A 27,896-nucleotide genomic window follows, 5' to 3' on the forward strand; every position below is an offset into this window, starting at 1 on the left:
AATGTATTAACGGATGTCGGTCCAAAAAGGCATCAGCAACGTTTCTTTAAAGTGACGATCTCATAAACCAGTTTAGTAATTGTGATATCATTACGTTTCAATGAGGGAGCATTTTGTCACATGTGCAACAAAAACAGACACATAGGTTCATGGTTCTGAATGGTTTTCCAGAAAACAAATACAATGAAGACTAAATTAAATATTTAAACCTATTAGGCTGTGTTGCCGACATGGGCCAAACCCCATTTCAGTGTATCAGTTTGCACTAGGGAAATGCACAAATATGCACGACGGATGTAGATCTGTGGAGAGGTAAGAGAGAGTGGATTGGTGTCTGGACGCCACCTGACGTTGAGTGAAGAATATTGAAAACTTTGGCCCAGCATCTTTCCTATGTTCATTTTATTGATTGGCCGGGGAGAGATCGGCAAAAACATAGAGGGACCTCTGAGTCACAGGTGTAATTTGGCTCTAAATGAACTCCCTGTTATATTCCCTGCCATTACATTACCTAGGGCCCAAACCAATTAAATGTTGCATTCCATAATGGCAATCTCCTGAAATGGAAAAACAACCTTTTGGAAGGCAGACAAAAATGCTCTCTGTCCAATCAGCTAAATAATCTATGGGGCAACCTATCCGCTTGGAACAAACATGCCATGGCACAATAATGGGTAAAACTCGAGTTTTAAAGGAAAGAAGGGCAAATTTTTAAAAAAGTATGTCCAATATATGACTAAAATATTCACATTATATATGAAATGCTTATCCATATGTCAATGACCACACAGTCGTTCACAAAACATTATTAAGACTTAGGCATTTACCTAGATAAATAACTTAACCTGACCAAGCATTCCAACTAAGATTACCAAAACGCAATTCTGAGCTATAGGTCATGCTGACAACACAAAAGTTTGATGGTGGGGTATTTCAAATTAACCCATTAAATATTTCTCTTTGTTTCAGAAAATAGTTTTTGATTCACAGGATCGCTATTCTGGTAGATACATACCCCTATTTTCATACCGTTACTACCATTACCTAATGGAGAATACACAATTGTGAATCGGGATATAATAATTCCTTAATTTCCTGACAATATGAGACCGCTGAAAGACTATAAACGCCTCACTTCTCTAAATTGAGCAGAAGACTGAAAGACCTGGGTAAGACAGGAGATAGCTGCGTCTATGGGAGACAGGGAAGCGCCGTTTGGTCTCAATCTCGTCAGACCTCTAATCGTTATATTGACGTGAGGGATTAGCCAAGGAAGTGTCAGTGGAAGAAAAAGTGAGAGGGAAATAGGAAGAGAACACCCAAGTTTGGGCTGCGGAACGGAACAAAAAAGTGGCACCGAAAAAGAAGAACGAAACCTGCAAAGAAATGAAACGGATCGAATTGCGGTCTCCGTCGTCCCAGCGGTTTCATGGACGGAGCGCGTCCGACAGAAAGGAGAATTCAGAAATGAAAGGGAGCCATCCTTCTGCTCCTCTGAAGGTGTGAATCATCATTATTCAAATGCCGCCAGCGATGGGGGGCGGGGCATTTAATACTCTCACACCTCATCTGCCCCCTAAACCCCTTCCCCCTGGCAGCCACGCCGGTATCTTAATCGTCCTGAAAAATGAGCAGCATATTTATACCCCAGTTCTCCCTTTCTTTTCCTACAGCAATCAAACCAAGAGGGAACAAGCGCGTGCACGCGTGTGTGCGTGTGCGTGTGCGGTCGAGACAATGAGTGAAGACGGAAAAAAAGCACAAGGGACGGATTATCAAAATGAATTAGTCTTTACTTTCTAATGCGTCCCCTGCCATGCAGCGAAGTTATTACCACACTCAAACACCAACACCCCAAATGCAAATATGTATAGTCTAATGAAAACGCTCTATTTCCATACTGTTGAGCACTGCGGTGAATTCGTTTCCGAAATGAAGGTGTCGTGAATAATTACAATCGTACACATCCGGGGACCCAAATTATAGTTAAAGACTCTGTAAGACCACCGTGATTTGTTTTGGGTTTTCTTTTTTTTTTTTTTTTGGTGTGAGTTACTTCTGTAATAAAACCGTCCTATCGTAGTCCATAAAGGCATTTCAATATTTAATTGAACCATTACCGCAATGTCCTTCTTTCAAACAGACCGATTATTGCCCTGTGCAAAAACCCAAATAATAATAATAATAATAATAATAATAATAATAATCATCCAAATGAAGAATAATCCCGTCAAGGTGATGAACTTTGATGATTGTCAAAATGCGAGTAATTACCAGCCTGGAGACAACAATGACACTGAGATCGGATTGATAACGCGGGGGGCGTCCCCTCACACCCCTTTGTCCCCTTTGTCATTCATTTCCGCCTGATCTGTGACGGAGCAATTTCTACCCAGAGTGTACGGTTACAGCTGCGCGGTGCGGTGATGGTGCTGATGGTTGTGGTAGACGGCAACGTGGAGAGGGCAACAGGACCTGAGGGAGCAGATTACCGCAGGCGAGGGTCAGGTTTCATTTGGACCTCCTGCCTCACAACTACATGTGAACGGCCACCCTGGGTGGGCCGAATGGACGATTTTCCAACTTAATTTTCTACCCTCCGGGTTGGATGCTCATTATCTGCGCCGCGCATGTGTTGATTCACCTGAGATGGCAGCAGCGGCGATGATTACAGTAATCTAATTCAGACTCTAGCAGTCGCAGGCAGAAATCATATTCATTTTCGTTGTTTTTTTTGTTTGTTTGTTTTTAGGGGAACAAAGTGCTCAACAGTAAAACGCGGCAAATACTGAGCCGGTGCCAAAATATGTCCAATCCTTCGCACCTTTAGCAATTTAATTAGCTCCCAGCTCTGGGCACAATTACTGCCCTCAATATTTCAGTTTTCTGTTTTTTTACCAGCTTTTTCTCTTGTACCAAATCAAAAAACAAAAAAAAAAAAAGACTAAAGACAGTGTCCCGGAACGGGCATAAAATAACTCAAATCTGGTAGTTGTTAGAACTACATTGCACAAATGAAAAAATCTGAAAGCAAAATGAAAACACAAGAGCATAATTGCCCACCCCGTTACGGCTGGTCCATCATGGCTCCAGGTAGCTGCTGATGATGCGGTGCAAAGAGTGAGAACCAATCCTCTCTCCTTCACACACTAAATGGCAGTGTAGTAGTGGCGAGAATTGTATACACATTCTGCAGAACATGATGATTGGGGGCAGGTGGGCACCAGGGCTGAGATATTGTTTTGCCATTCTAGAGGTAGTATCTATAAACCAGAAATGACGAAATGGGTGTAATTCAAATTTCAATAAGATTCAGAAATTTGTGACGGAACAGTTATAAAAGCATATTTCCCCCTTTGAAATCACAGCTTGTCATACAGGCATAACAATCTACTGTGCATGACTGCCAATATGTGCATCAACTTGTTTGGTGGGCCCCCGTTTGCGCCGGCACAAAATTGGAAAGGGAGATGAAAGGGAGGCACATTTCAATAAAGGCAAACAATTTCCTCCGTTGGAATGTCGATTCCCTACTCCGGCGGAGGGAGTTCACACAAGCCGAAGCCGTGCAAGAGCACTGCGCTTAATTTCCTTTGACAATTCTGTTCATGGAAAAGCACGGCGTGGTCATACCGTCCCGTATTGCCCTTCACCGGCACAAAGGCATGCTCCTCTTATCACCACCTCCTCGCATGAGCGAGAGGCACAAATTAAAAACAAGCTCAACCACTAACTTCACTATTCCAATTAAGCATATAAAATGGAGCCTGCGATGCCGTGTGCACTGTGGTACTCGTGAAACATCCATATTCTTCGCTTTCCCCCCGTGTCAATGACTCATAGAAATGTGACATGAAGTCGAAATGTGGTAGTAAGAAGAAAAAAAAATAAAAAATATATATATATATATGGCTTCTTGTACCCGACTCAATTCCATGAACAGCCCCAGGACAACTAAAACTTTATTATGTCTTGGCAAGAAATAAGAGCTTTCACTCCGTGAAGATATTTTCATTTGGGAGAGAAAATACGGTGTAGTCTAAAGATATTTGAGGGTTCACAACTGAAGCTTGAAGGGTACACCGCCATGTGGCTTACGCTCTGCATAGAATAGCAAGCGGAGCGGCAGAGGAGAACCTACATGTAAGAAAATATATATATATATATTAGATCTCGCTCGCAAAAATCTTATCATCCTGCGAAAAGATTACTGACTTCTCAAAGCCAATAAAGGCTCCAAAAACTTGTGAGCATGTAGGTTTATACTTTGGCGTGTACGCGCCGCATGTGGGAAGCCGAGCCCCCCCTACAGCTCCAACATAAGTGGTCCGCAGGAATAGCTTATAATTAGACGTTAGGCAGACAAGGCGGGCTGTGATGGAGATTAGAGCTCCTCCACCAGCTATGCAATTCGCCACAACACAACTAATTATAAGCAATTCCTGCTGGACACTATTACAAGTTCAGGACTATTTTGAAAACACTTCCTGTGCCCGATACCACAAATTTTATGACAATTTCTCTTGCCTCAACTGCCACCCCCCCCCGCTCCGTTATGACATTACATAAAACCATGCCTGGTGAACAATCAATGCTCTTCAACAACCCCTTCACATTTGCTTTTATTAATTCCATCCCTCACTCAGTCCAAGCCCCCTCCCAACCGCATATATAGTGCGCCCTGCAGCTTAACCGTTTCTTGAATTGACGCAACCCATTCCTTCTCCTTCATCGCTTCCCTCTCACACCCGCCTACTTTTCTTTCTTCTCCCCCCTCCTTTCGCTGTGTCTGGTTGCCAGTTTTTTTTGGGGTTTCTTTTTTTTTTTTAACAGCCTGGCCTCAGCCAGTGGGGCCAATACAACCAGGATCCATATCATGCACTGCTGCCATCGGCTGCCGGCGCGCACACACAAAGGTGTGTGGATGCATTTTAACAAACACATACATTCATAATTTAGACAAGACTAAAGCGGGCTGCAGGCATGCGGGCATCCGGGAGTTCTATTTCTTGACAACCTTTTTTAAGACAAATGTTTAATAAAAACGTAGGTTTTCTGGAATGTCTTTGGCGATCATCTCTCGCTCTTATTCAACAAATGATTGCAGGTTATTTTTAAAGGAAAGTATTATATATTTGGTACAATACAGGGTTAGGTATTAGGTAGAAATTGTGTACATTATGAACTAGATGTTCAGGACAAGGATTTTTGGATTTCTCTCCTTAGGTATATGACGGGTAAGTATAAAGTGAGTTGGGTTTATCTTACATAGGAAAGTGTAGCGGCAAAGTATGAAGGCGAGTATTTCATTTTTAAAGGACCGACAGACAAGATAAGAAGAAAAAAAAAAGGGTTCCAGAGCTGTATTGTTACAAGTTCTGAGCCGGAAGGTGGCTTGTATGAGAGATTTTCATCTTTTAGACATTATAGCAAGAGTTTAGGGAGTACGTAAGGATGACAAATGACTGAACAGTCTGTCTCCAATACTGAATAATTGAGGCAGGTACAGCCTGTAACAGGCTCTACCTCCGCAAGGAAAGAAGGGGCAAAACCTTTTTTTTTTTGCTTAGTTTTTAGATATTTATTAATCTAAAATACTTGGCCCTTCATTCCGATAATAAAGTGTATAATGTGGAAAACAAGCCTCCCCCAATTAAGTGTCTGTACAAGGGAATTTGTAAAATGAATGAGTCCTTTCTATCTAATGTCTAATTATTAGTCTCCCCCGATTAGTTCCAAAAATAAAACAGGAATCAGAAGAAACAGGAGGCCATTGCACCTTTGTCACATTACATTGGTATCTCATCTAGATATTGAGGCATTTTTACAAGTACATGAGCACGGTATCCTATGAGACAACCAATACCGATATCTGTGTGTCCCTAAAAATAATCTGCGATGATGACGGGGGCGACTAGGGAACACAGAAATAATTGAGGACAGTTTTAATTACATACTTTATAAGGTTCAACCTAATAAAAAGTAGACTTTCCATTATCGGGTAATTACCGTTTTCTGACCCGGAAATTCCGACATATTTAAATCTCTCCAGTCATAATGTCTTGTGAAAACAAATTCCCTCTTAGCACATTTTTAATTTGTGCTGGGTGATAAAACGATAACGATAATTATCACAAATTTTTTTTTTCCCTCTGTGTCAAAATAAAATAGACCCGATCATTTCAATTAAAAAAAACCCACAGATCCGTTCATTTCTGTGTTCAGCAGTTGCAATGGAAAGCCAATCAGGTTGGACGGTCTAAGGCTGACCTGTCACCTCCAACCAATCATGTTAGTCGAAATAGAAATAAGCACCACCCCCTCCCTCGTGGACAGGTTGTGTGACACACACACACACACACACACACACACACACACACACACACACACACACACACACACACACACACACACACACACACACACACACACACACACAGAGACAGACAGACAGACAGACAGACAGACAGACAGATGATGTAATGTGACAAAAACAATGGCACCCATCCATAGTTTGGAGTTTTTTGGGAAATTCAAGTTCTGACCCAAAGCAGAGGGTAAATATCCATTGTTTAAAATATGTCAACAAGACGTGCAACATCACAGACTTTTTTTTTGTTCTCCTTTCATTTAAAGGCGGTGATCCCATGGTGTTGAATGACTAGACCCATTTCCAAGCTCTGTATTTTAGCCAAGGTCCTTGAAAAAGGCTGGTGAATGACTCGATCAAGGAATACATGTGCTTGAAAAACATTTGATCTCCTCACCATTCTGGTTTTGGGACCTAACACAGTACAGTAACTTCTGCCATGAAAGTAGTCAAGGATATTGTGGACGCATTGGACGCCAAGTACCACTGTATTGCACTGCCCTTTTTGTTGATTTGTCCAAGGCATTTGATACTGTTGACCATGACATTTTATGCCAGAGACCATCACAGGCCTGTCAGACCAAGCTGTCGTTTGGTTTTCAAATCACCTCTACAAACGTAAGCAATGTGTGCAGTTCAGTGGCCTTTCCTCCAGCTTTCTTAACGTCGCCAAAGGTGTGCCACAAGGTTCGATTTTAGGACCCACCCTTTTCACTAATTATGTCAATGGTGTGGGTCAAAATATGAATGCATCTGTACATCGTTATGTTGATGATATTATTGTATATAAATGTGCAAGCACTATTGCCCTGGCTCTTTCACATCTGCAGTCTGCATTTCACACCATTCTGTCGCACCTGTTCCACCTCAGGCTTGTGTTAAATGCAGATATAACCAAGGCCATGTTCTTTTCGAACAAAAATAGGGTGCCAGCTGTTCTTCCCTGCATCATTTCTGTGCAAGGTACCCCTATTGAGACTGTGACCACCTCTAAATATATAGGCATTTAGGCACAATGGACAAAAGCCTTTCTTTTAAGTTTCATATTGATCATCTTTTAAGGAAATCCTCTTGTAAACCCCTAACACATGTACCATGTATCCTTGAGTGAATCGGTCATCATTATCCATGCACGGAACCTCATTCATAAATCCACCCTTGGACTGCTGCCCACCTATTTATCCACTTACATGTCACGTAAATAGTCCTGCCACAGCCTTTGCATCCAGGGCTTCATTGCTCTCTCCATTCCCTCAGTCCGTGCAGAATTTGGTAAAAAAAAAAAAGGCTTTCTTCTACTCTGCCCCCTCAACCTGGAACACGCTACAGCAGGGACTGAAGCTGTCCAGCGTGATTCCCCTCTGGGATTTTAAACTACTTTTAAGAAATATGGAGAGAGCGTCTGTGGGGGTTTGCTCTTATACGTAGTATTTAAAATCGGATAACCACTATGGCACTTTTGCACTTATCACTTTTATGATTTGTGTTCTATTCTGTCTCTGTACTGAATGTCTTGTCTGTAACTAAGTGCTGTATTGCTGCTGTTGTCTTGCACGGGTCTCTCTTGAGAATGAGCGCCTGTGTCTCAAGGAGATTACCTGTCTAAATAAAGGTTAAATAAAAATTAAAAAAATTGGCCCTGCCATCTCTCTCTCCCCTGCTTCTTTGAATCCATAGAAAAGGAAATGGATTCAATAACCTTAAGTGTCTGAGCATCTGCTGAAAAAAACACAACCACACCAGCAAAGAACCCTTATCACTTTCTACACTTATTAGGCAAACTACACACAGAGCACATCAAGTATACTTGACAAGTATCCTGACTTGTAAGCATTTGCGAACACACACACACACACACACACACACACACACACACACACACACACACACACACACACACACACACACACACACACACACACACACACACGCACACACACACACACACACACACACACACACACACACACACACACACACACACAGGTCTTGGGTCAGAAAAAACATAAAGCAGCTGTTTAGCAGCTTTCATAAAGCAGCTACACAGCATCTCCTAGGGACTAGACCTGGAAATGCAGGACGTCACAATTCACTAAACTCAAAATAATACAGCGAGACATATGAAGTCAAAAGGCTGGAAGAGGGGAGGAAAAGTGAAAAAAGAAATACTAATGACAGTAAATGCAGAAAAGGGGGATATCACTTAGGCACAGGGGAGAACGAGAGAGAAGAGGTTCAAAGTGGGCTCCAGGGGCCGCCAGGTGTTCCTCGACAAAAGGATCAGTTAAACTCCACCATTAGAGAATGTACAATAATGACTTAAGGTATGTACTGTAATGTACGTAGGAAATATATCAAAAAGGGCATTCAAGTTAGAGGGAAGTCAAAACAACTGGAAAACATCTGCAGGGACAGAGTGGTCTTACGTCCTGGAAGAGCCGCTTGTCCTGCGCCAGACGCTTAGAAGCCAGGGTCTTGGTGACGTGGTAAAAGGTGAGGAGGGCTCTGTGCTGCTGGAGCCCGTCCTGGCCCTTCACAGACTCCAGCAGGATGGGGATGAGCTCGGGCCACTGCCTGGGACAGTCCACACGGGCCACCTTGGCTATCAGCACCGCTATCTGCGTGGCAATCTTTGTGGAGCAAACACGGAGGAATTAGAACAACCCGCGAGAAACAGAGTAACCACAGCTGATTAGATATATGGAAAATTAGTCTCGAAAAATTACGTTTGCATCATTAGGCTGCAAACATTTGTATCATTATAAGAATATATCAAAGTACTATTATATTGTGCTTCAAAAATACATTTAATCCAACAATTGTGATTTATTTTATTGTGTTACTTTGAAATTAAATCGGAGGTAATTATGGCCATGTTTGCTGTTATGGGCTCAGTATTTACTTACTCGGTGAGGATTAATCGAGGATACAACAATTCAAAAGATATTTAAAATAAGTGAGTGTCCATGTGACAAACTTGTTGCAGCAGGGCAGAGAAGGGGAAATTACTGTCTGTTCACAATAAACAAAAATAAAGCACAGTTCGCAAGAATAGCACGTAAACACAGATAATGCCAAAAAAAAGGTCAGGTGGTTTTCTGTGGTAAAAGAGACACAGTACATACAAAATATGTGACATATTGTTTGTGTGTGTGTGTGTGTGTGTGTGTGTGTGTGTGTGTGTGTGTGTGTGTGTGTCTGTCTGTCTTGGTACATGCTCGCCTCATTAGATTTTTTCGGTTTGTAAGACAGCTGCAGCAGCCTCATCACATATGGCAACGGACTGCATAGTCAATTTGTCTAGCTGTGTTTGAATTAAGATAAATGATGAGTTAAAAAAACAAAAAAAAAACGAAGCCAGACTGGAGTCGATAACAACTGTGCAGCAGTTGGAAAGAGAAAAAGCACAAACTATAATAAGCTCTCTCTGTCCCTCTCTTGGTCTCTCCCTCTTGCATGGTGACAATTTTAAGTTTCCCATTTAGGTTTTACTTTTGTTGCCGTTAACCCAGGTCACTGTCAGACAAAAGAAAGCCAGCAGGGATACTGTAGCACATGAGCATAGCTATAGCATCATCTCTCTTTATCAGGCAGAATTAAATGGAGCCACCAACCCATGGCCCCCATTAATTTGGCAGATTACAAGGCTCTGGTGCGCACGAGTATTAAATGAGTTACTTTTTTTTTTGGAGATAAAAATGTAATTTAGTGATCCACTAATTCCCCCCGCTACCCTATCCGTTTTTCAAATTAATGTCTTTTTTTGAATCCCTTAATGACAGACTTCTCTTTTCAAAAGAACAAAAACCAGCTGAGAGCCAGGTCATGTAAATGGCCAATCCTCCCTCTCTCTTGGAACGCGGCGATCCAACGCATTGTTTAGGCCATGAAGAGTTGTTAAAAGTAGTCAAGCACAGGACTACTTGAAAAAATAAAATAAAAACAAAAAAAATGTTCGAGCCAGCTCATACTTTTCATGTCACAGAAACATATCTGAGGTGTAATCATATATTGAACTTCAGATAAGGTAAATGTTTCACTGGTAGTCAAGGGATAATTAATGTAAGTAATTAATGTGATTAATGATGATTCATGGTTATTAATAAGTAGTTAATGCGTATTTAAGTGTAATTTTCAAAATTTAATGTGATTCTTGGAAGTGAGCCACACAACAAAACCTTGCTCAACTCCTCAACTGTTGCAGGAAAAAAAAAGAAGGAAAGTGAGTCGTGAGTAGTGGAATAAAATATTACTTGACAAATCTTATGGGTGGCATTTGCAATAAAACATCGGGGTTATAGAGCACAGATTTCCGCTTTTCAAAAACGGCTGAAAAGCAGACCGCACCAGTATATTTGCAGCAAAACCGTTTTTGAGCAAAACTTTCCTTTCGGGTTCATTTTGTCCCAGTAATGTGAATATAATGAGCACACTTTCAGGGACTTGTTCGCCGGTAGTTCATTTTTATTTCAAGTGTACTTCCTACCGAAGAGATGCACCGCCATTAGAATCAAAATGTGGGCCTACTTTGGTTTCAACAACCCATAAAGAGCAGCTAACCTCAACAAAGAAAACGCCATTCACAAGATTCACCTCACAAAATTAAATGTACCGGTGCTCATCGCACACAATGCGTCTCTCAATGTGCTCTTTAGGCGGTGTATTCTTTTTTTAAATCACTCTCATTATTGCCGCAATTATTTTGGTAACTATAATTACCCTCACCAATAATGGACTACCATGTAATAAATAGAGGGATCCACACTGTCTCTGCGCACACACAGACAGGCCTCTGGAGGTCTGGTCTGACAAGCACAAGTATAATGGACAAGGGAGACATATTGCTTTTAAATGGCCGTCATTGCTCTCCATATGGACACCATCTGTTGGAGGGTGACTGTCCCTCAGGGGCCCTGTGATCTCCACCATTCACCACCCGTATGGACAAATGGCTTTAGTTGAAAAATGCTTGACTGTTGGATCCCTTTGTTAGGTGGTGGCATTGAACTGAGAGCAGGGAAAGGAATGGGGTCCGTCCCTAGTTTAGTAAGGTGCACATCATGAACCAACGTCAGCACATGTTCATTCTTGATTTTTTTTTTTTTTATTAGAAACGAAAAGTATTGCACCAACTTTACTTACAACGCAAGTGTGTCTTTATGGGTATTATTAAAAAAAACGGCTGAGTAAAGGCTAATGTAAAGACTGTGTTATTGTTCTTGGACTAAATTATAATATAAAGCCAAAATGAAGCAGAATATTAGCCAACTCTATACATGATTAAATTGGCAGAGGACGTGACGACACCGCGCTTCTGACACGCACCATCAGTATATATTGCGGTGCAATTTCCGCTTACTCCTCTTTTCGCTGCTGAGCACCTCGGAAGGGCACCGTACCGCAGCGCAGTAATAGGTCTGGCCAATCCTCAGGGAACCGTGGTTGCCGACGCAACCTATCATTCCCTATCGCAGGGACTGCGATCTATTACTCATGGGACGGTATACCATCACGTGATAGTATGGGGATCCCCCGAGGGAGTAGGGCTGAACGATATGGGAAAAGAATGGAACTGCAATTTTTTCAACCAATATTGCGATTGCGATTTATTACACAAATTTTTTTTAAGTTCCTTATCTTCTGTATTATTCAATAAATACAAGCAATAAATCTTTCTATAGTATGACCAACACAAAAATGGATACCCTCAACATACGTTTTATGATGAAATGAAATGAATTGATGCATGAATTGAATGATGGTGATATGAATAACATATCTTTATTTAACTATTGAATTGTAAAAAGAAAAACCTTAGGTCACAGTGGAATTTGGACTCATTGACTTAACTTCAAGCCTTGTAATTGTTCGAATCTCAAAATTAACATTGGTAAAATATGCAGTGTTTCAGCAGAAATGTGTTATTTTTTAGAAAAACTTTGTGCACATACGTCCACATATGTCGCATACGTCCACTTACACGGAGCACCACGCTGTGTGCTGAGGGACAGCTTAATGCTCATTAAATTAAAAAAAATAAAAAACAGGTCAACAAAAAAAAAAAAAGAACAGGCGCATTATTCTGTAGGAGGCTCCGTCCGGACTCTACAGGTGTTCCGAGCTCTGCCAGCAGCACACGTCGTGCAAAGTGCACCTTAGCCCGTGTGTGTGTGTGTGTGTGGAGAGCTGCCCGAAATATATCTTCAAACAACGCCCCCCTGAAGAGGGCCAAGGAGGAGGAAACTCCCCTGGTGGAGTGTGCTTGCAGGCCCTGAGGGGCCTCTAATGACAGGCTGCAGTAGGCCAAGTCTATGGCTTCCACCAGCCTTGGACAGGAGCCTACCCTTTGCTTGGGTGACAAAGTACACAAACAACTGGTCCCTAAACCCCTTAGTGGGGTCCATACAAGACTGCCCGTCTCTGGAGCGTCGCCTCTGCTGCGTGCCGCGTGCCTAGTGCCTCGCTGGGAGGGAGTCATGCAGGGGGGCGCCTCTACGCTCTTCTTCTCCTCGAACCTGGTTGTCATGAGGCTATAATAGCATCACCAAAGGCGTTGGTGGGGGACACCAGGCATCAAGAAGCGGTGCCGTGTTACGCCCTGTAGCTTGGGCCGTGCATCGGGTGAGGCAGGGGTAGAGGTCCGTAGACTCCCACAGCTCCACTAGGTTTCCCTCGTGCACCCAGGCGTAGGAGTTGATGATGACGCAGGCCTGCCCGGATGCCAAGTAGGCCTTTATGGCCACCACCCCCATATGTTTGGCCGCCTTAGCGGGGAGCGTGGGTTAATTCCCCAAGCTGAAGCCCTGTCCAGGATGCCGAGGCAGCGAGAGACTGGTCCTTCCACCGGGGCGAAGGTCAGATATCCTAGCTGCTGAACCCGGTACACGCGACGGTAGGCCTCAAAATTCCCCATCCAGCATGGACACAGCCGTGTCCGGGACTGCTGCGGTGGCAGGCCCAACTTTCTAGGCAGGCGGTGGGGGACCTCCAGGAGCTTGGCATCCAGCAGCCTCGGGAGGGGCTGAGGACAGGCTGGATGTTGGCCAGAGGCTAGGGTGGCTCTCCAGTCGAACTACTCCGTCTTGGCCTCAAAGCATATACCCCCCTGCGGTTCCTCCGGGATGTGACTCAGGAAGGAGACTGGTGGGGGTGTGGGAGCCAGGCTAGCACTAGGATGAGTGGCGGCGCAAACGGGGCCAGCTCCTGTGCTAATGCTAGCCAGGGGAGTGGGCTAGTCCTTGAACATTGTTCCTCCTTGAGTGTCCACCTCGCGCCAGCCCACCACCCGTCTCCTGACGGTAGCCAGGGAGAGCTGGGCGCAGGCCGAACACTCCATGGCGTCCTTCAGGAGCACCGTCTCGGCCTGCTGCCTACTCCGGCACGCGGCACAGAACTGATGGCGGTTGCCTTTTTCCCTGCCTCCCTTTCTCCCTCCTCGACGTCATGACTATTTATTTTTGCAAAGGAAAAAAAGAGTTAGGGAGATGAATGAATGTTAGAATATACTACTAACTGAACGGTACTCAAGCCGGTGATTCACACCGACTCACATGAGTCGGATCTGAGAGGTGAAGCAAACGTGGAAATATCTCCATTTGGGATTTTTCTTATGATAATTAAGAGAAGAGGGGGAAGTGGAAGTCGAGGTGCAATATATACCCGCAGGGGTGGGACGGAAGGGCGGCGGCATAACTTCCTCTGCCTTTTAGGAATGAATGAGCATTTCGATTGGATAACGTGATCTGAAGATCAGTCCCGTGAGCAATAGATCGCAGTCCATGCGATAGAGCCCAATTCCTGAACACACACTTTTACAACTACTCCAAAGTCTAACCCATCACATTACTTTTTACATTATTTTTTATTATACAAGTTTTATCTCAAGTTCAATATCATAAAGAAAAAATAGACATTAAAGGATTGGTTCATCAGCTTTCAAGGCCTTATTAAAATGTTGGATCCGATCATTCATAACCGCACAACCTTGTTGGACGCTTTGAGAAACAACTGTGCCTAAATCCAGTTGAATGGGGCAAACGGTTAACCCTTTAAAAGAAAACATGTTAAATCGCCTTTTCAAACACCGGCAGCTAAAAATGAATAATACATTTCAGAAGTGTGGGGACCGGTCATGTGGCCACCTACGGCTTTAACCAAGATTGCAAACGCTACTAACCTGGTTGACCGGCTCGTTGAAGTTTGTAATAAGACCGGCACGCAATGACGTCTTCTCTTCTTCTGACAAAGCACTGCAAAGACAATTTGAGAATGGAGAAATACATTTATACGCAATATTGAAACATATGGACATTGCTCTCGGGGTGGCAGGAGATGAAGGTTACCGGGGAAAGAAAAAGAGACCAATTGAAGGAGAGAGAGAGAGAGAGAGAGAGAGAGAGAGAGAGAGAGAGAGAGAGAGAGAGAGAGAGAGAGAGAGAGAGAGAGAGAGAGAGAGAGAGAGAGAGAGAGAGAGAGAGAGAATGAGAAAGCGGCTCAACTAAAATACAACCCCTAGAAATAGCAAGCAAAATTAATGATTGCAGGTACTACAATATTTCACATTGCGCTTGAAGCGATGTTGGGAGTGCAGCAGTTTTATAGCAGTAGGGTGCAAGCTGCACTGGCAGCGCTGCATGCCGTTGATATCCCACAAGACACCCTCGATTTTAAACACAATTTCTATCCCAGCTGGACCGCAAGTTTTAATATGGAAAAGATACGAATATGCTGAGCTGCTGCGGAAGATCTCCCTCCCTGGATAACGCTATCGTACGGGGCCAGCCTGCCACTGAATGTAAACCTGCCTGCAGCAGGCTTTGGCTACACTCTGCCCCAGCACTTTCATTTACAAGGCTTTGAGCAAGAGCCGCATTAGAATACGTTTTTCACCAGCAGAGAGGAGGTGGCGGATTGAAAGGTAAAGGTTCCCAGTGGGGAGTGACAGCATGAGTTAGTCAGAGATGAAGAGTTGTATTAAAACTAAAAGTCACGCTGCCCCTGCCTGGAGCTGAATTCGAGAGAGAGAGAGAGAGAGAGAGAGAGAGAGAGATGGAAAGGTAGGAAGGAGGGTGGGGGTGGTGGATGGAAAGAGTGAGGGGATTAATCACCCCATAACCTTGGGTGGAGGGTAGAGAGAGGCATTTTAAGGGGGATGCAAAATTACAAAAAAAAAAAAAGGGGGAGATGGGTGAATTTAACCTAAGATGAATTTTGACAAGTTTTACCATGTGTGCACCTTGTCCTTTGAGGACTGAGGTGTGTGTGTGTGTGTGTGTGTGTGTGTGTGTGTGTGTGTGTGTGTGTGTGTGTGTGTGGGGGGGGGGGGGGGGGTTGGGTTAGGGTGAAGAAATAAGGAATGAATGGTATGAAAAGGGTACAACGTTTTGACATTATCTAATTCCAGAGAAATGGCTTAAAAGTTCTTACAAAAGTTATGGGTTCGATCAGTAGATTTTCATGTGACGCATGCAGCCACTCTCTGAAATGTTAAATTTTACGCTGAGGCTCAATGTCTCACCCGCAGCTTTATGAGATGAGTTGAAAAGTGAAAAATGACAAGTGATCAATAGAGAGTCTGTGAGTGTGGGAGAGATGCAGAAAAGTAACACAAGCTGTCAAACGGTTTGCTTCACCGAGCGGCATAAAGGGATTTCATCTGACGTAAGAAGAGAATGCCACCGTTGCAAATTCACAACGCAATGTTGGCAAGAGGGGTAACACTGAGGTTGTACTTGGTAACGCAATTTAGTTTGGCGTCGTGCACTCTCTGGCACACGCTTCTTGAAATGACAGCTGTCATTGGGAAATAACAAGATGCAAACATTATACACATATCTTTTCTCTAAACCATTGAGCTTTTGTGGCCAATTTAGAAAATACAAAAAGTAATAAGAGATACCTTCTGAGGCTTGTTTGTGTGAGTTTAATTAGAAACTTGATATCAATACAAAAAGGATATATGCTTTGCAAAGATTTTTTATCAGTATTGTGTATACAGTACATACATTAATTTGTCGTATTTTCCGGACTATTAGGCGCACTTTAAAGCCTTTACTTTTCTCAAAAAACGACAGTGCGCCTTATAATCCGGAGCGCCTTATATATGGATTAATTCTGGATGTGCTTACTGACCTTTCTGGTACACAGCGCTCTGTCAACATGTTTTAGTACGACTTTGGTAAACTACAAAGCCGCAACGCTTGCAGCATTACGGCTACCGTAGTCAGGAGCGTCGCGGAGTAATACATACTGTGCTTCACCATAATATTACAGTGTGTGTGTATAAGGACCCCAAAATGGCCCATGTCAAGAGACACGCTTACGACGCGGACTTCAAACTCAAGGAAATCAGTCACGCAGTAGAACATGGGAATAGAGCAGCTGCGAGAGAATTCAACATTAATGAATCAATGGTACAGAAGTAGAGGAAGCAAGAAGATGACCTGCGCCAAGTAAAGAAGACCACACAGAGTTTCCGAGGGAACGAAGCGAGATGGCCACAGTTAGAGGACAAAATTGAACAGTGGGTTATTGAACAGAGAGCGGCAGGTAGAAGCGTCTCTACAGTCTCTATTCGACTGAAGGCAACAGCGTCGGCACGGGACATGAATATCAATGACTTTCGAGGCGTTCCTTCTTGGTGCTTTCGTTTTATGAAAAGACGTAATCTCTCCATCCGCACACGAACTACCGTCTCGCAGCAACTGCCAAAGGATTACGAAGAAAAGCTGGGCACTTTCCGTGCATACTGCAAAAACAAGATCACTGAAAAGAAGATCCGGCCAGAGCACATCACCAACATGGACGAGGTTCCCCTCACCTTTGATATCCCCGTGAACCGCACTGTGGAGAAAACAGGGTCCAGGAATCATCACTGAACTCCCAGGTAACAGCAACGACACTGACTCGGATAATGACGAGAGGGATCCGGGCATGCTGGATGCCGTAATCGCCCAACTGTTAAACTCGGACACTGAAGATGAAGAATTTGAGGGATTTGTGGACGAGGAATGAACTGACAAAGTGAGTGTATTGTGTTGTATCTTACGTGTTATAACTGAACAATTTTGAGAGTTATTGTGAATACGCCAACGTTTGATTTAGCGGTATCAGACTGTTTTTTTTTTACGTGTTACAACTGAACATAGTTGGGAGTTATTATGAATACGCTCATTAACGTCTGAACATTGTTGAGAGTTATTGTGAACACGTGCGGAAAATACGGTAAGCATTTCAAAATGTATCATTCAAAATATGCCAAAACGATATCTAATAATAATAATAATAATAATACATTTGAATATAAATTATGTTAACAATAGCTGAAGGAGGAAATGATGGAGAGGGCACATAAGAATTCTGAAGTTCAGGCATTAAAAATAAATTTTAACAATACCTAAAACGATATTTGTTTTGATTGTAAGTATTAAAATTTGACCGTCAATTATGACAACTACAAACATTTTTAAAACTAAATTTTATGGATTTATAATCTTTAAATTAGTAGTTTGATTACTCAGACATGGACACAAGTCTGTGGTCCAAAGGTAGGACTAAGGACAATCCCCCTTAAACCGCTGCTTTAACAGCAGTTGTAACTCATCCCTACCAAACAATTTTAAAATTAAGACGTAACTTAGGAAGAAGCCGAAAAGTTGAGGAAAAAAAGTACAAGGAGAAAAGAAAGGAAGGCAGTAAGTTAAAGTGGCCAAAGAAGGGCTAAAGTGCAGCTCTCCAGCGAATCTGAGGGCAAATGTTCTATTCAAATCCAACTCTAGTGAAAGCCGCTGCTCGGCAACCGAAAGACGGCTGCAGCTTTAAATAAACCTCAGAGCTGATGTGTCAGTCTAATCCAAACAGACGTACAAAAGAATAGATTGAAAGTACAAATTAGGTACCAAGAGGCTAGAGCGATTAGAATAATAAGAGGATGAACAGGGGTAACAAAAGAGGGCAGAAGTAAAGGAGAAGAGGGGGGGGGGGGCGGCAGCAAGTTAAGAATTTACAAAAAGGAAAATGGGAGGGAGGTACTAAAGATAGAACGTAATAAGGGTAATAAAAAGGAAAGGACGGAAATCTTTTTTCGGGGGAAACTTGCTAAAGGATATGAGAGCTGAATGGCAAAACTCACAAAGAGTGAGAGAGAGAGAAAGAGAAAGACAGAAAGAGTGAAGGGGAGTGTGAAGGAGACAGCGAATGGGAGGAAACAAGCAGGAGATGGAGAGATGCTGAGAGGGACTTACTGAGGGGCCACTCTCCTCCAGTATCGGTCAATGCCGTTTTTGAAGTAGAGCACGGCCAGCCACCGGACGTTCACGTCCAGCATGTGGTTGTTGAAGATATTCTGAAAGGAAAACAAGATCAAAATGGGCTTAACAACAAACACCAAGAAAACATTTGAGAATAAAACCGTGATGTGTCAGGGATTGCTGCCGTTTCATGATGTTCGACAGGCAGAGCTCTTTATTTACTTTATTTAGAGCAAGTGTAGCTTTCCTGGAAAGCACAAAAAAATATATAAATATAATAACAATTATAATAATAATAATAATAATAATATTATTACAGGATGGAGATTGAAATCTAATATTATGATGAGTCATTTAGGTGGTGTCAATTTCTTTGCTCCTTATTATTATATCACGATAAAACAAGAGCTAAAATGATCAGGCTTAAACAGAAATGGGCTATAAAAGACTTAGACTTAGACTTATCCATTAATCCATTAGCCAAATGGATAATCATTTAATTCCCAGTTTAAATTTCTCTTTTTCAATTGAATATGGAATACCAATTAGTTCCCTGTTTTTCAGTTTGTTTCAGAAGCAGAATATGATTGATTCCACGAGTGCACAGATCCACTCAGTGTATATTTTAGTGTATATTTTGGTCCCATGAATCTGGTCGCTTCATGGGAGACCACCTATTGTTCTCTGTGGTGCTCCATTCAGAATGACGACCCTAACTGTTGGGTCACGATGCCATGGCACAAAGGCTGGGCACCGTCCACCCTCAAGGTATACATGGCCGCAATATCGACCTGTCATAATGGAGTCGATGGCAAGCCACCGGGCAGTCACACTTTGGCATACAGGTTCATGGAGGGCACGCGCCGTCTACATCCGCAGGTGTGGTCACTGACTCCGAAATCAGCAACGTAATTTACTTCCCCACCCTATGAATGGGTTCTTATATGCTGAAATTGGGGTTTGAGGTCACATCTGCCAGTTGGTCCTTGGAAAGGACTACCTGGAGGCGGGGGTCAATGTCTCTGCCTTTGGGGTCTTGCATAGGACACATCGGTTCTGACCTCGCGGTCAGTGAGGGTGGTGGGTATACAATATGGCATAGTAAGAACTCAAGTTTGAAAGTAAAAAGTTTGGTTTGTGCTACCACCCTGGTTTCATGAATGAAGAACGAGAGTTCTTACCAGTGGCGTCACTGACCGGCTCGCTCAAGAGCTGAATAATATGTCAGAGAACATGACAGTACATATACTGATAATACTGTAGAAATGATAATACTGATATACTATACTGATATCTGGCCCGCCCCCAGTACATATACTCGGGGCGGGCCAGATATCAGTATATATACTGGGGGCTGGCCATATGATGGGTGTCCCAGTGGCCTAATCACAGCCTGTCAGGGCCAAGTTGAGACTTGGTTGGTTTAAAAGGGCTTTAAGCTTTATTCAGTGGAGCTGTCTAGAGACAGCTTAAGGCATAGTAAGAACTCTCTCGTTCTTCATTTGTAAAACCAGGGTTGTAGCACAACCCAAACATCAGCACTATTGCCTCAGAGCAAAGGTCCTGGGTTCAAATCCCGGCCGTCCCAGGACCCTTCGGTGTGGAGTTTGTATGTTCTTCCTCCGGTTTCCTCTGACCATCAAAATACATATTTCTTAGGGATTAATACACCTTTCGGTGGCCATGACCAAGACACTGGCAAAAGAGCTGGAACCCAGGCACTGTAATGTGGCTGCCCACTGCTCCTTGGTATTGGATGGGTCAAATGCAGAGGATACCTAATACCCCCCAGATAAAATGATAAAGTATACAAAAAATAAATAAAATATAGCTGCAGACAACAATAGACAGGCACAGGGCAGTCACCCCTTTGTTAAAGTTCAATGGACGAGTGTGCTTTGACTCTCTGTTCAGGGGTGTTTTGTGACTGCAGAGTTCATTGGTTTCGGCCTGGTTACAGTGTAATTCTATGATCGGGCAGTGTTTGTGGCTGTGGGTGGGTTTCCTACGCCGCAACTAATGGCGGATAATATTCTGATTTAGGGATGCATGATTAAGGCAAAAAATGATGATCGCGATTATTTTAGTCAATATTCTGAGCACGATAATTTATCACAATTGTGGATTCATTTTGGGGAACAGAATTATTTTAATGGCACTTTGTAAATCAACAGAAAACTGCCTTCACAATAATGTATTTTATAAACCTATAAATAAACAAACTAAGGTAAGTGGTTTAACTGACTTCAATTGTGATCCTTAGCACATCTCTGATCTGACCCTTGTACAAGTAAAACCAAGGCCTGTCTGCCACTTTATTTAAGACCACCAACTGACACACTGCAGATTAAAGCGACCCTTTAATTTCTGTAACAAACATAGTGTACATAGTGCACATAATGTACATAGTGTACATAGTATACATAATGCACATAGTATACAAATTGTACATAATGTATGTATATAATTATAGGACCCAGAATCGCGATTGTGGCGCCTCCCCTTGCGGCTGCCTGCGCGAGCACCTTGTGTCAATTACGCACATTTTGGTATTTTTTAGTATTTATAGAGCTTATTGTGCGTAATCACCGGGTGTCATGACATTTCACTGCATATATGTATGAACGTATGTATATGTATGTGACAAATAATCTCTTGAACTTGAACTTGTTGAGGATGTATAATGAAATAAATTGTGTGGCGTTACAATGTGTAGACCTCATTTTGTTGTTATTGTAACAAATCTTTGAGGCATCTGGAAGGGAACCCAAAAACACAAAACAAATGAAAATATTCTAAAACACATAATAAATACATGTTCCTTGTATGATGAAATTGCCTATGGTTATTGTAACCAGTAATTATAATTCAGGAAATTTGTATACATTGATATCTCTGGAATGTCTTTAAATACTGACAGTGATAATTGGGTTTTTATTTTCTAGAACTGACCCTAGTTTGAGTCAGTGGTCCTGAAAAGTGTGTATATTTATGACGTCTGGTAATAATTGAACTTAATTATCATCAAACTTAATAAAGGTTCATAGTTCAAAATAAGTCACTTTGTAACTTTGTATGGTTAAGAGTTATATCTCTCGGATCTTATGTTCCTTTAGTTAAAGTCCAATCAAGACTATATCTGTGTGTCACTGGATTGAACTGCTACCATGTGATCTGTGTGCTCAGTCAACATGCACATGTGCGCTGTGCGTGGCGTCATCTTGGTGAGGTAACCCTTACCCTCACCAACAGCACTGAACCAATCCGGATGAAACTTGAAGCACGCCTTGTTGGAACTGCCCCGAATACACATCTTATTCAGGCTGTCCGTGGGTTCATCCAATCCATAACATCCATGAACTTCTGACGTCAGTCACATCTTGACGTGCCGCCATCTTGGTGAGGACGAGGTTGTTGACTAGTCACTTGACTGCAATACTATCATGTGACGTGTGAAAACCCTCATTTGTGTGTGGAGCAGCGATGATGAAAAAAATACATTTTTTTACTATATTATGGATTGCATGTATGCATGGATTGTGAGCACAGTATAAGTTAAAAAAGATTTAAAAAGCGCTTGCAGTCCGTAAAAAACAAGATCCTTCACACACCTATTTTAGAGGGACAGATGCATAGAAGAGGTAAAAAAAATATATATATTCAAAGAAGCGGGAACTCTGGGAAACGTTGCCTCATTTAATAAACATATTTTAATTGCAAGTTCAGACAGTGTGCGGGATTCTCTTCTCATTAAGTATTATTAGCAGGCCACTGTGTCTGGAGGACCACACACACCACGTTCAATTTCGGTTTAGGGATGCAAAAATACAGGTATCGGGTCCAATACTATGCTCATGTACTCGTAGATGTTGCGATACCTAAAGCATGTACCAGTGTAACGTGGTGCAGCTCCACTAAGAAGGTCTCCTCTCGCTTTATTTTTAGAAATGTGACCGTGAGTACTCAGTCTCTCACTCTCCTGAAACAGCAATGGTTCTCGTGCAATTTGATTCCGAAAACATTTATTTGCTTCAGGTTTTACAGCTTTCTCGTGTCCATTTTGTTTTACAGACTTTTCTCACTCTAAAAAAAACAAACAACCACCGTCCATGCAACACTGACACTGTCTGGTACTGTCTAGTACACATCTGTACACTGGGGTGACTTGTCAATACTGCTCAGCTCTAGCTGTAATATTTTGACAAAAAGATACTCACAAAATTAATTATCATAACTAGTGGTATAACAGAACAAAGGTGATCCGTGATCCGTACGGGTTGCCCCCCACGGTTCGGCTCGCATGTGAACCAATTGCAAAAATTAACCATTATAGTGAAATACAGTATTACTGCCGCTGTTACTTTTTAAAGTAATAATTCCATAAATCTCAATGCAGAGTTGTAGCGAAAAGAAGATAAAGACAGTTGCGTTCTGTCTTTTACTCTGATGCTCAATGATTGCTGTACAGTAGGTCGCGCTATTTTGCTGCCACTTTACGGCAAGTTGGGGATGAGCTGCTGTTTGTCGCCGCTCTGCGTCTGCTCGTCTGCCATAATGGAGCGGTCAAGAGCCGCTGGTAAACAAATACCATGTGTATTGAGAGATGCAGACTTCTCTACATATTCGACTGTAACTTGTCTAATTCTGAATACTGGGGTCGCCCCCGGTGGCTCACCGGGTAGAACACACCATTTGCCTTAACGACCCGGGTTTGATTCCGGCACAAGGCCCTTTTCTGCATGTCGTCCCCTCTCTCTGTCCCCTGCCTTCCCTTTCTCTCCGCACTGTCACTGAAAGCATGAAAATGACTAAAAAGAAAATAAATAAAAAATACAAATCTGAATTCTGAATCCGATTTTCATGAAATTTAGTTTGCTAACAAACAACAAACAAACAAACTAATTGGAATGAAATTCAGTTACTGTGGGCGAATCTAATCATATTTTTTCATTCACAACCATGTTTAAAGGAAGAAGGTATCGTGCGTGCCTAATATTGCCCTTTAGTTGAACAAGTATTGAATATTTTATTTTATTTATTTATTTTAAGATTTTATTCAAACATTGGACATCTTGTTTGTTGTTTTCATTTGAGACCGTTAGGCAAAAGTTCCTTGCTAAAAGTGTTTTTACAGAATAAATGGAAAGCACAAAGTTATATTTGTCTCTCTTTGTTTCTTTTATTTATTTTTTTGTTGATCGGAAAATGATCCGATCCGTGACTCAAAACCGTGATACGATCCGAACCGTGAGTTTTGTGATCCGTTATGCACCTAATCACAAAATTTTGAATAAATACCTTGCTACTGATAATGTGAAGATAATGCGTGCCATTTCAATCTAATTTCAGGGGGAAAAGTCCTTTCACAATAGCCTCTCTAATGCAGATGCTAGGGGTGTCACAATTCTCCGATTCCACAATTCTATTTGACTTTTTCGATTTTATGGTCACTACTCGATTGTCAATTTAAACTCCCCCCCCCCCCCCCCCCAGCATCGACGGATGGACTGACGGCAAATACCCCGCAGCCCAGCACAGCCCGGTACAGTCCACAAGCCGGTGGTTGGGAACCTCGGCACTAGAGGACATACCATTGGGGTTGGTCGGGTTTATTCTCCACTTTCATCCCTACATCTGTGGAAACACTGGACATTCGGGTCAAAGGGGCACTCTCCCTTGTATACACAGTGAAACGCCGGAGGAGAGGGAGACTCGCCGGTGCGTCGTGCGTCTCTGCCGATGCGGACTCCGCACAACGTTACTGAGAATATTTCTCTCTAATGTGCGTTCACTGTGTTACAAACTGGATGAACTTATATTGAACTTGTTTGTTTTTTTTTTTGTAATATTCGGATACTATTTGAATTTCGCTCCTGCAGCCCTCGTGCCAGGTGAGCGGGTACAGTGTGCGTTGAGGGATGTGGCGCAGCGGACCCCTCCAGAGCCGACCGCAGCCCTCCCAACTCCAAGTCGGTTCAGAGCCGGGAGCCGCAGTGGACTCCAAATTCCCTGACGCATACTGCATTTGTTTACCAGCGGATCTTGACAGCCCTGATAGGGTAACCATAGGGCAGAATCCTAGAATCCATAGGGCAAACCTGCTTGTGATTTGGAAGTTCAAAATCGAACACTCATTTCGATCGATTTCAAATCGGAATCGTGACACGCCTCGTAGATACGATAGCCTAGCGGGCCATTTCAGTCAACATGAACCTGAACATTATATCACATTATTGTAATGCAGCCATTAAGGCTGTGAAAAGGCATGTTAACTATATCACAGTTACGCGTTCCAAATTATTATGCAAATTATATTTTCTCTGATTTTCCTAAATAGTCGATGCAAATGACAGTCAGTATAATTTTCAAGTCATCAACCGTTGGGGTATAAAATGCATGTTATTGAACAAACCTCCCAATGATAACAGTATTTTTTTCAAAAAAAATAAAAAACTCAAAATGCACTGTTCCAAATTATTAAGCACAACAGAGTTTCAAAACATTTTATAGGTTGTAAAGAACTGAAAATGGTCATTTGTTGAATTTGCAGCTTAAGGAGGTCATATTTACTGAAATCAAAAGCTATTTCAATCAAAAACATCTTAACAGGCCAAGTTACATGTTAACCTAGGACCCATTCTTTGATATCACCTTCACAACTCTTGCACCCATGAATTTGTGAGTTTTTGGAGTTTCTGCTTGAATTTCTTTGCAGGATGTCAGAATAGCCTCCCAGAGCTGCTGTTTTGATGCCAACTGCCTCCCACCCTCATAGGTCCTTTGATTGAAGATGCTCCAAAGGTTCTCAATAGGGTTGAGGTCAGGGGAGGATGGGGGCCACACCGTGAGTTTCTCTCCTTTTATGCCCATAGCAGCCAATGACACAGAGGTATTGTTTGCAGCATGAGATGATGCATTGTCATGCATGAAGATGATTTTGCTACAGAAGGCACGGTTCTTCTTTTTGTACCATGGAAGAAAGTAGTCAGTCAGAAACTCTATATACTTTGCCGAGGTCATTTTCACACCTTCAGGGACCATAAAGGGGCCTACCAGCTCTCTCCCCATGATTCTGGCCCAAAATATGACTCCGCCACCAACTTGTTGACATCACAGCCTTGTTGGGACATGGTGGCCATCCACCAACCATCCACTCCTCCATCCACCTGGACCATCCAGGGTTGCACGGCACTCATCAGTAAACAAGACTGTTTGAAAATGAGTCTTCATGTATTTCTGGGCCCCCTGCAACCGTTTCTGCTTGTGAGCATTGGTTAGGGGGGGCCCAATAGTAGATTTATGCACAACTGCAAGCCTCTGGAGGATCCTCCACCTTGAGCTTCGCGGGACTCCAGAGGCAACAGCAGAGTCAAATACCTGTTTGCTGCTTTGTAACAGCATTTTAGCAGCTGCTCTCTTAATCCCATGAATTTGTCTGGCAGAAACCTTCCTCATTATGCCTTTATCTGCACCAACCCACTCTGCTCTGAATCAGCCACAAATCTCTTCACAGTACGATGATCACGATTACATTTTTGTGAAATATCTAATGTTTTCATACCTTGTCCAAGGCATTGCACTATTTGAGGCTTTTCGGCAGCAGAGTGATCCTTTTTCTTTCCCATATTGTTTGAAACCTGTGGCCTGCTTAATAATGTGGAACGTCCTTCTTTAGTAGTTTTCCTTTAATTGGGCTCACCTGGCAAACTAATTATCACAGGTGTCTGAAATTGATTTCAGTGATCCAAAGAGGCCTGAGACACAATACCATCCATGAGTTTAAATAAAAAAAACAAAAAATGAAATGTTTAGGACACTTAATTCCAATTTGTATAATCATTTGGAACGCGGTGTATATGGCGGATGCCTTGAAGTGGCATTTATTGACATTTCATTTCTAAGGATATATCAAAAGCCCTTTTCCCACATGGAATTAAAAACATCGCTGGATAAAAAATATCCGGCAAAGGCAGTAGGTAGTCATTCCCACGTAGGCCTCCTTTACGGAAAAGTTCTGTATGGTCTGTTCCCCCATAGACGACTGCTACAGACACAGGACGTAATGCTCGCGTGAGAGGTGTTTGATATCACGCCAGACGAGGCAACAGAATCGGTTTTGTTTTTTGACCAGCGCTTCCCTCCCCGCCTCCCCCGCTCCTCCCGGACGGTCTCGGTTCCCTCCGCTGTCAGAGCCCCCTCAGACGCAGTAACTCCAAACCCAAAGTTATTAAACCAGTGTGATCATGTTCAGTCTGTCCGCCACTCTCTGCCTCCGGAGATAGAAACGTTCTCCACCTGTTCCACCTGTTCTCATTCCCTCCGGCTCTGCGCTGCGGTGCAGCTGGCGGGCAGGCGAAGCGCTTCTGCCCGATGTGCCCCCACGGTCGTACCGCATGCCTAACTGTAAAAGACACGCTTTGGAACTGAGTGGCATTTTTAAGAAGAAAAATTATTCAATTTAAGAATAAAATCACCTGTCCCCATAGAGACTGGACGTGATTCAGTTTCTCGTCTTTGCAGCTGAGCTCTACAGTTGAATTGGACTGTTTTTTCTTCTTCCCGAAAAACACAAATTTGTTGTATAAAATAAATATATGTAAAAACCCCCTATTTGTGCTTTATTGGGATTCGGCTCCACCCCAACATTATGGCAATGTTACTGCTTCCATTCCCACACACTTCCATTCACAGCCGTACAGGCATTTTCCCGGAGATTATATTAGTTAGAGAGTGGGGAAATTTGCAGAATGACTCTTACGGAACATCAACACCCAATCCCTTTCCCACAAGACGCCAACACAGAACATTGCCAGTGGATTGGGAAAGGGGCTATAATGGCGTGAGATAGCCATCGGATTCACAAGGATCAGCTGACAACGTGTGGTAAAGTCTCTTACCAGGAGAACAGAGTAGAAGCCTGGCTGGGTCTCCCACTGTCGGAGCTGTTCCTCTGCAGGCTTCAGCACCGCCGTGTCCTGGCTGGTGGCCTGGGTCAGCGCCTGCAGCACCACAGAACTGGCACTGTCTATATCCATGGCTGGATACCTGAGAGGAGGAGAAGGAGTGTTACTATTTTCAAATAGTAACACTCATTAAAGGCAAACTACTAGGATCCAAAACCCTCATACTTTTACCTCATACCTATAGCTTTAAGGCAAGGGGAGTGCAATGGATCATGAGTTTACTTTTCGTCTACCTTCAACAACCTTTTCTCTGCCACCTTAGAGATGGCAGAGAAAAAAAATTCCCTAAAATCAATGTCAGTGTGACAACTAATG

At 42.8% G+C, this 27,896-nt stretch overlaps 1 protein-coding gene across 1 annotated transcript in view; it reads right to left on the reverse strand.

The window, feature by feature from the left end:
- Positions 1–27,656, reverse strand: part of ipo11 (importin 11) — a 168,637-nt gene extending 140,981 nt beyond the window's left edge. The window contains exons 1-4 of the mRNA XM_080003867.1: positions 27,516–27,656; positions 18,613–18,713; positions 14,547–14,619; positions 8,797–9,000 (exon numbers count right to left, since the gene is read on the reverse strand). Of these exons, the coding sequence (XP_079859993.1) occupies positions 8,797–9,000; positions 14,547–14,619; positions 18,613–18,713; positions 27,516–27,653 (516 nt within the window). The 5' untranslated portion in view covers positions 27,654–27,656. The remainder of the gene's footprint in view (positions 1–8,796; positions 9,001–14,546; positions 14,620–18,612; positions 18,714–27,515) is intronic.
- Between the last annotated feature and the right edge of the window lie 240 nt (positions 27,657–27,896).

The sequence above is a fragment of the Zeus faber genome (assembly GCF_960531495.2).
Source record: "Zeus faber genome assembly, chromosome: 7".
NCBI classification, from domain to species: Eukaryota; Metazoa; Chordata; class Actinopteri; order Zeiformes; family Zeidae; genus Zeus; species Zeus faber.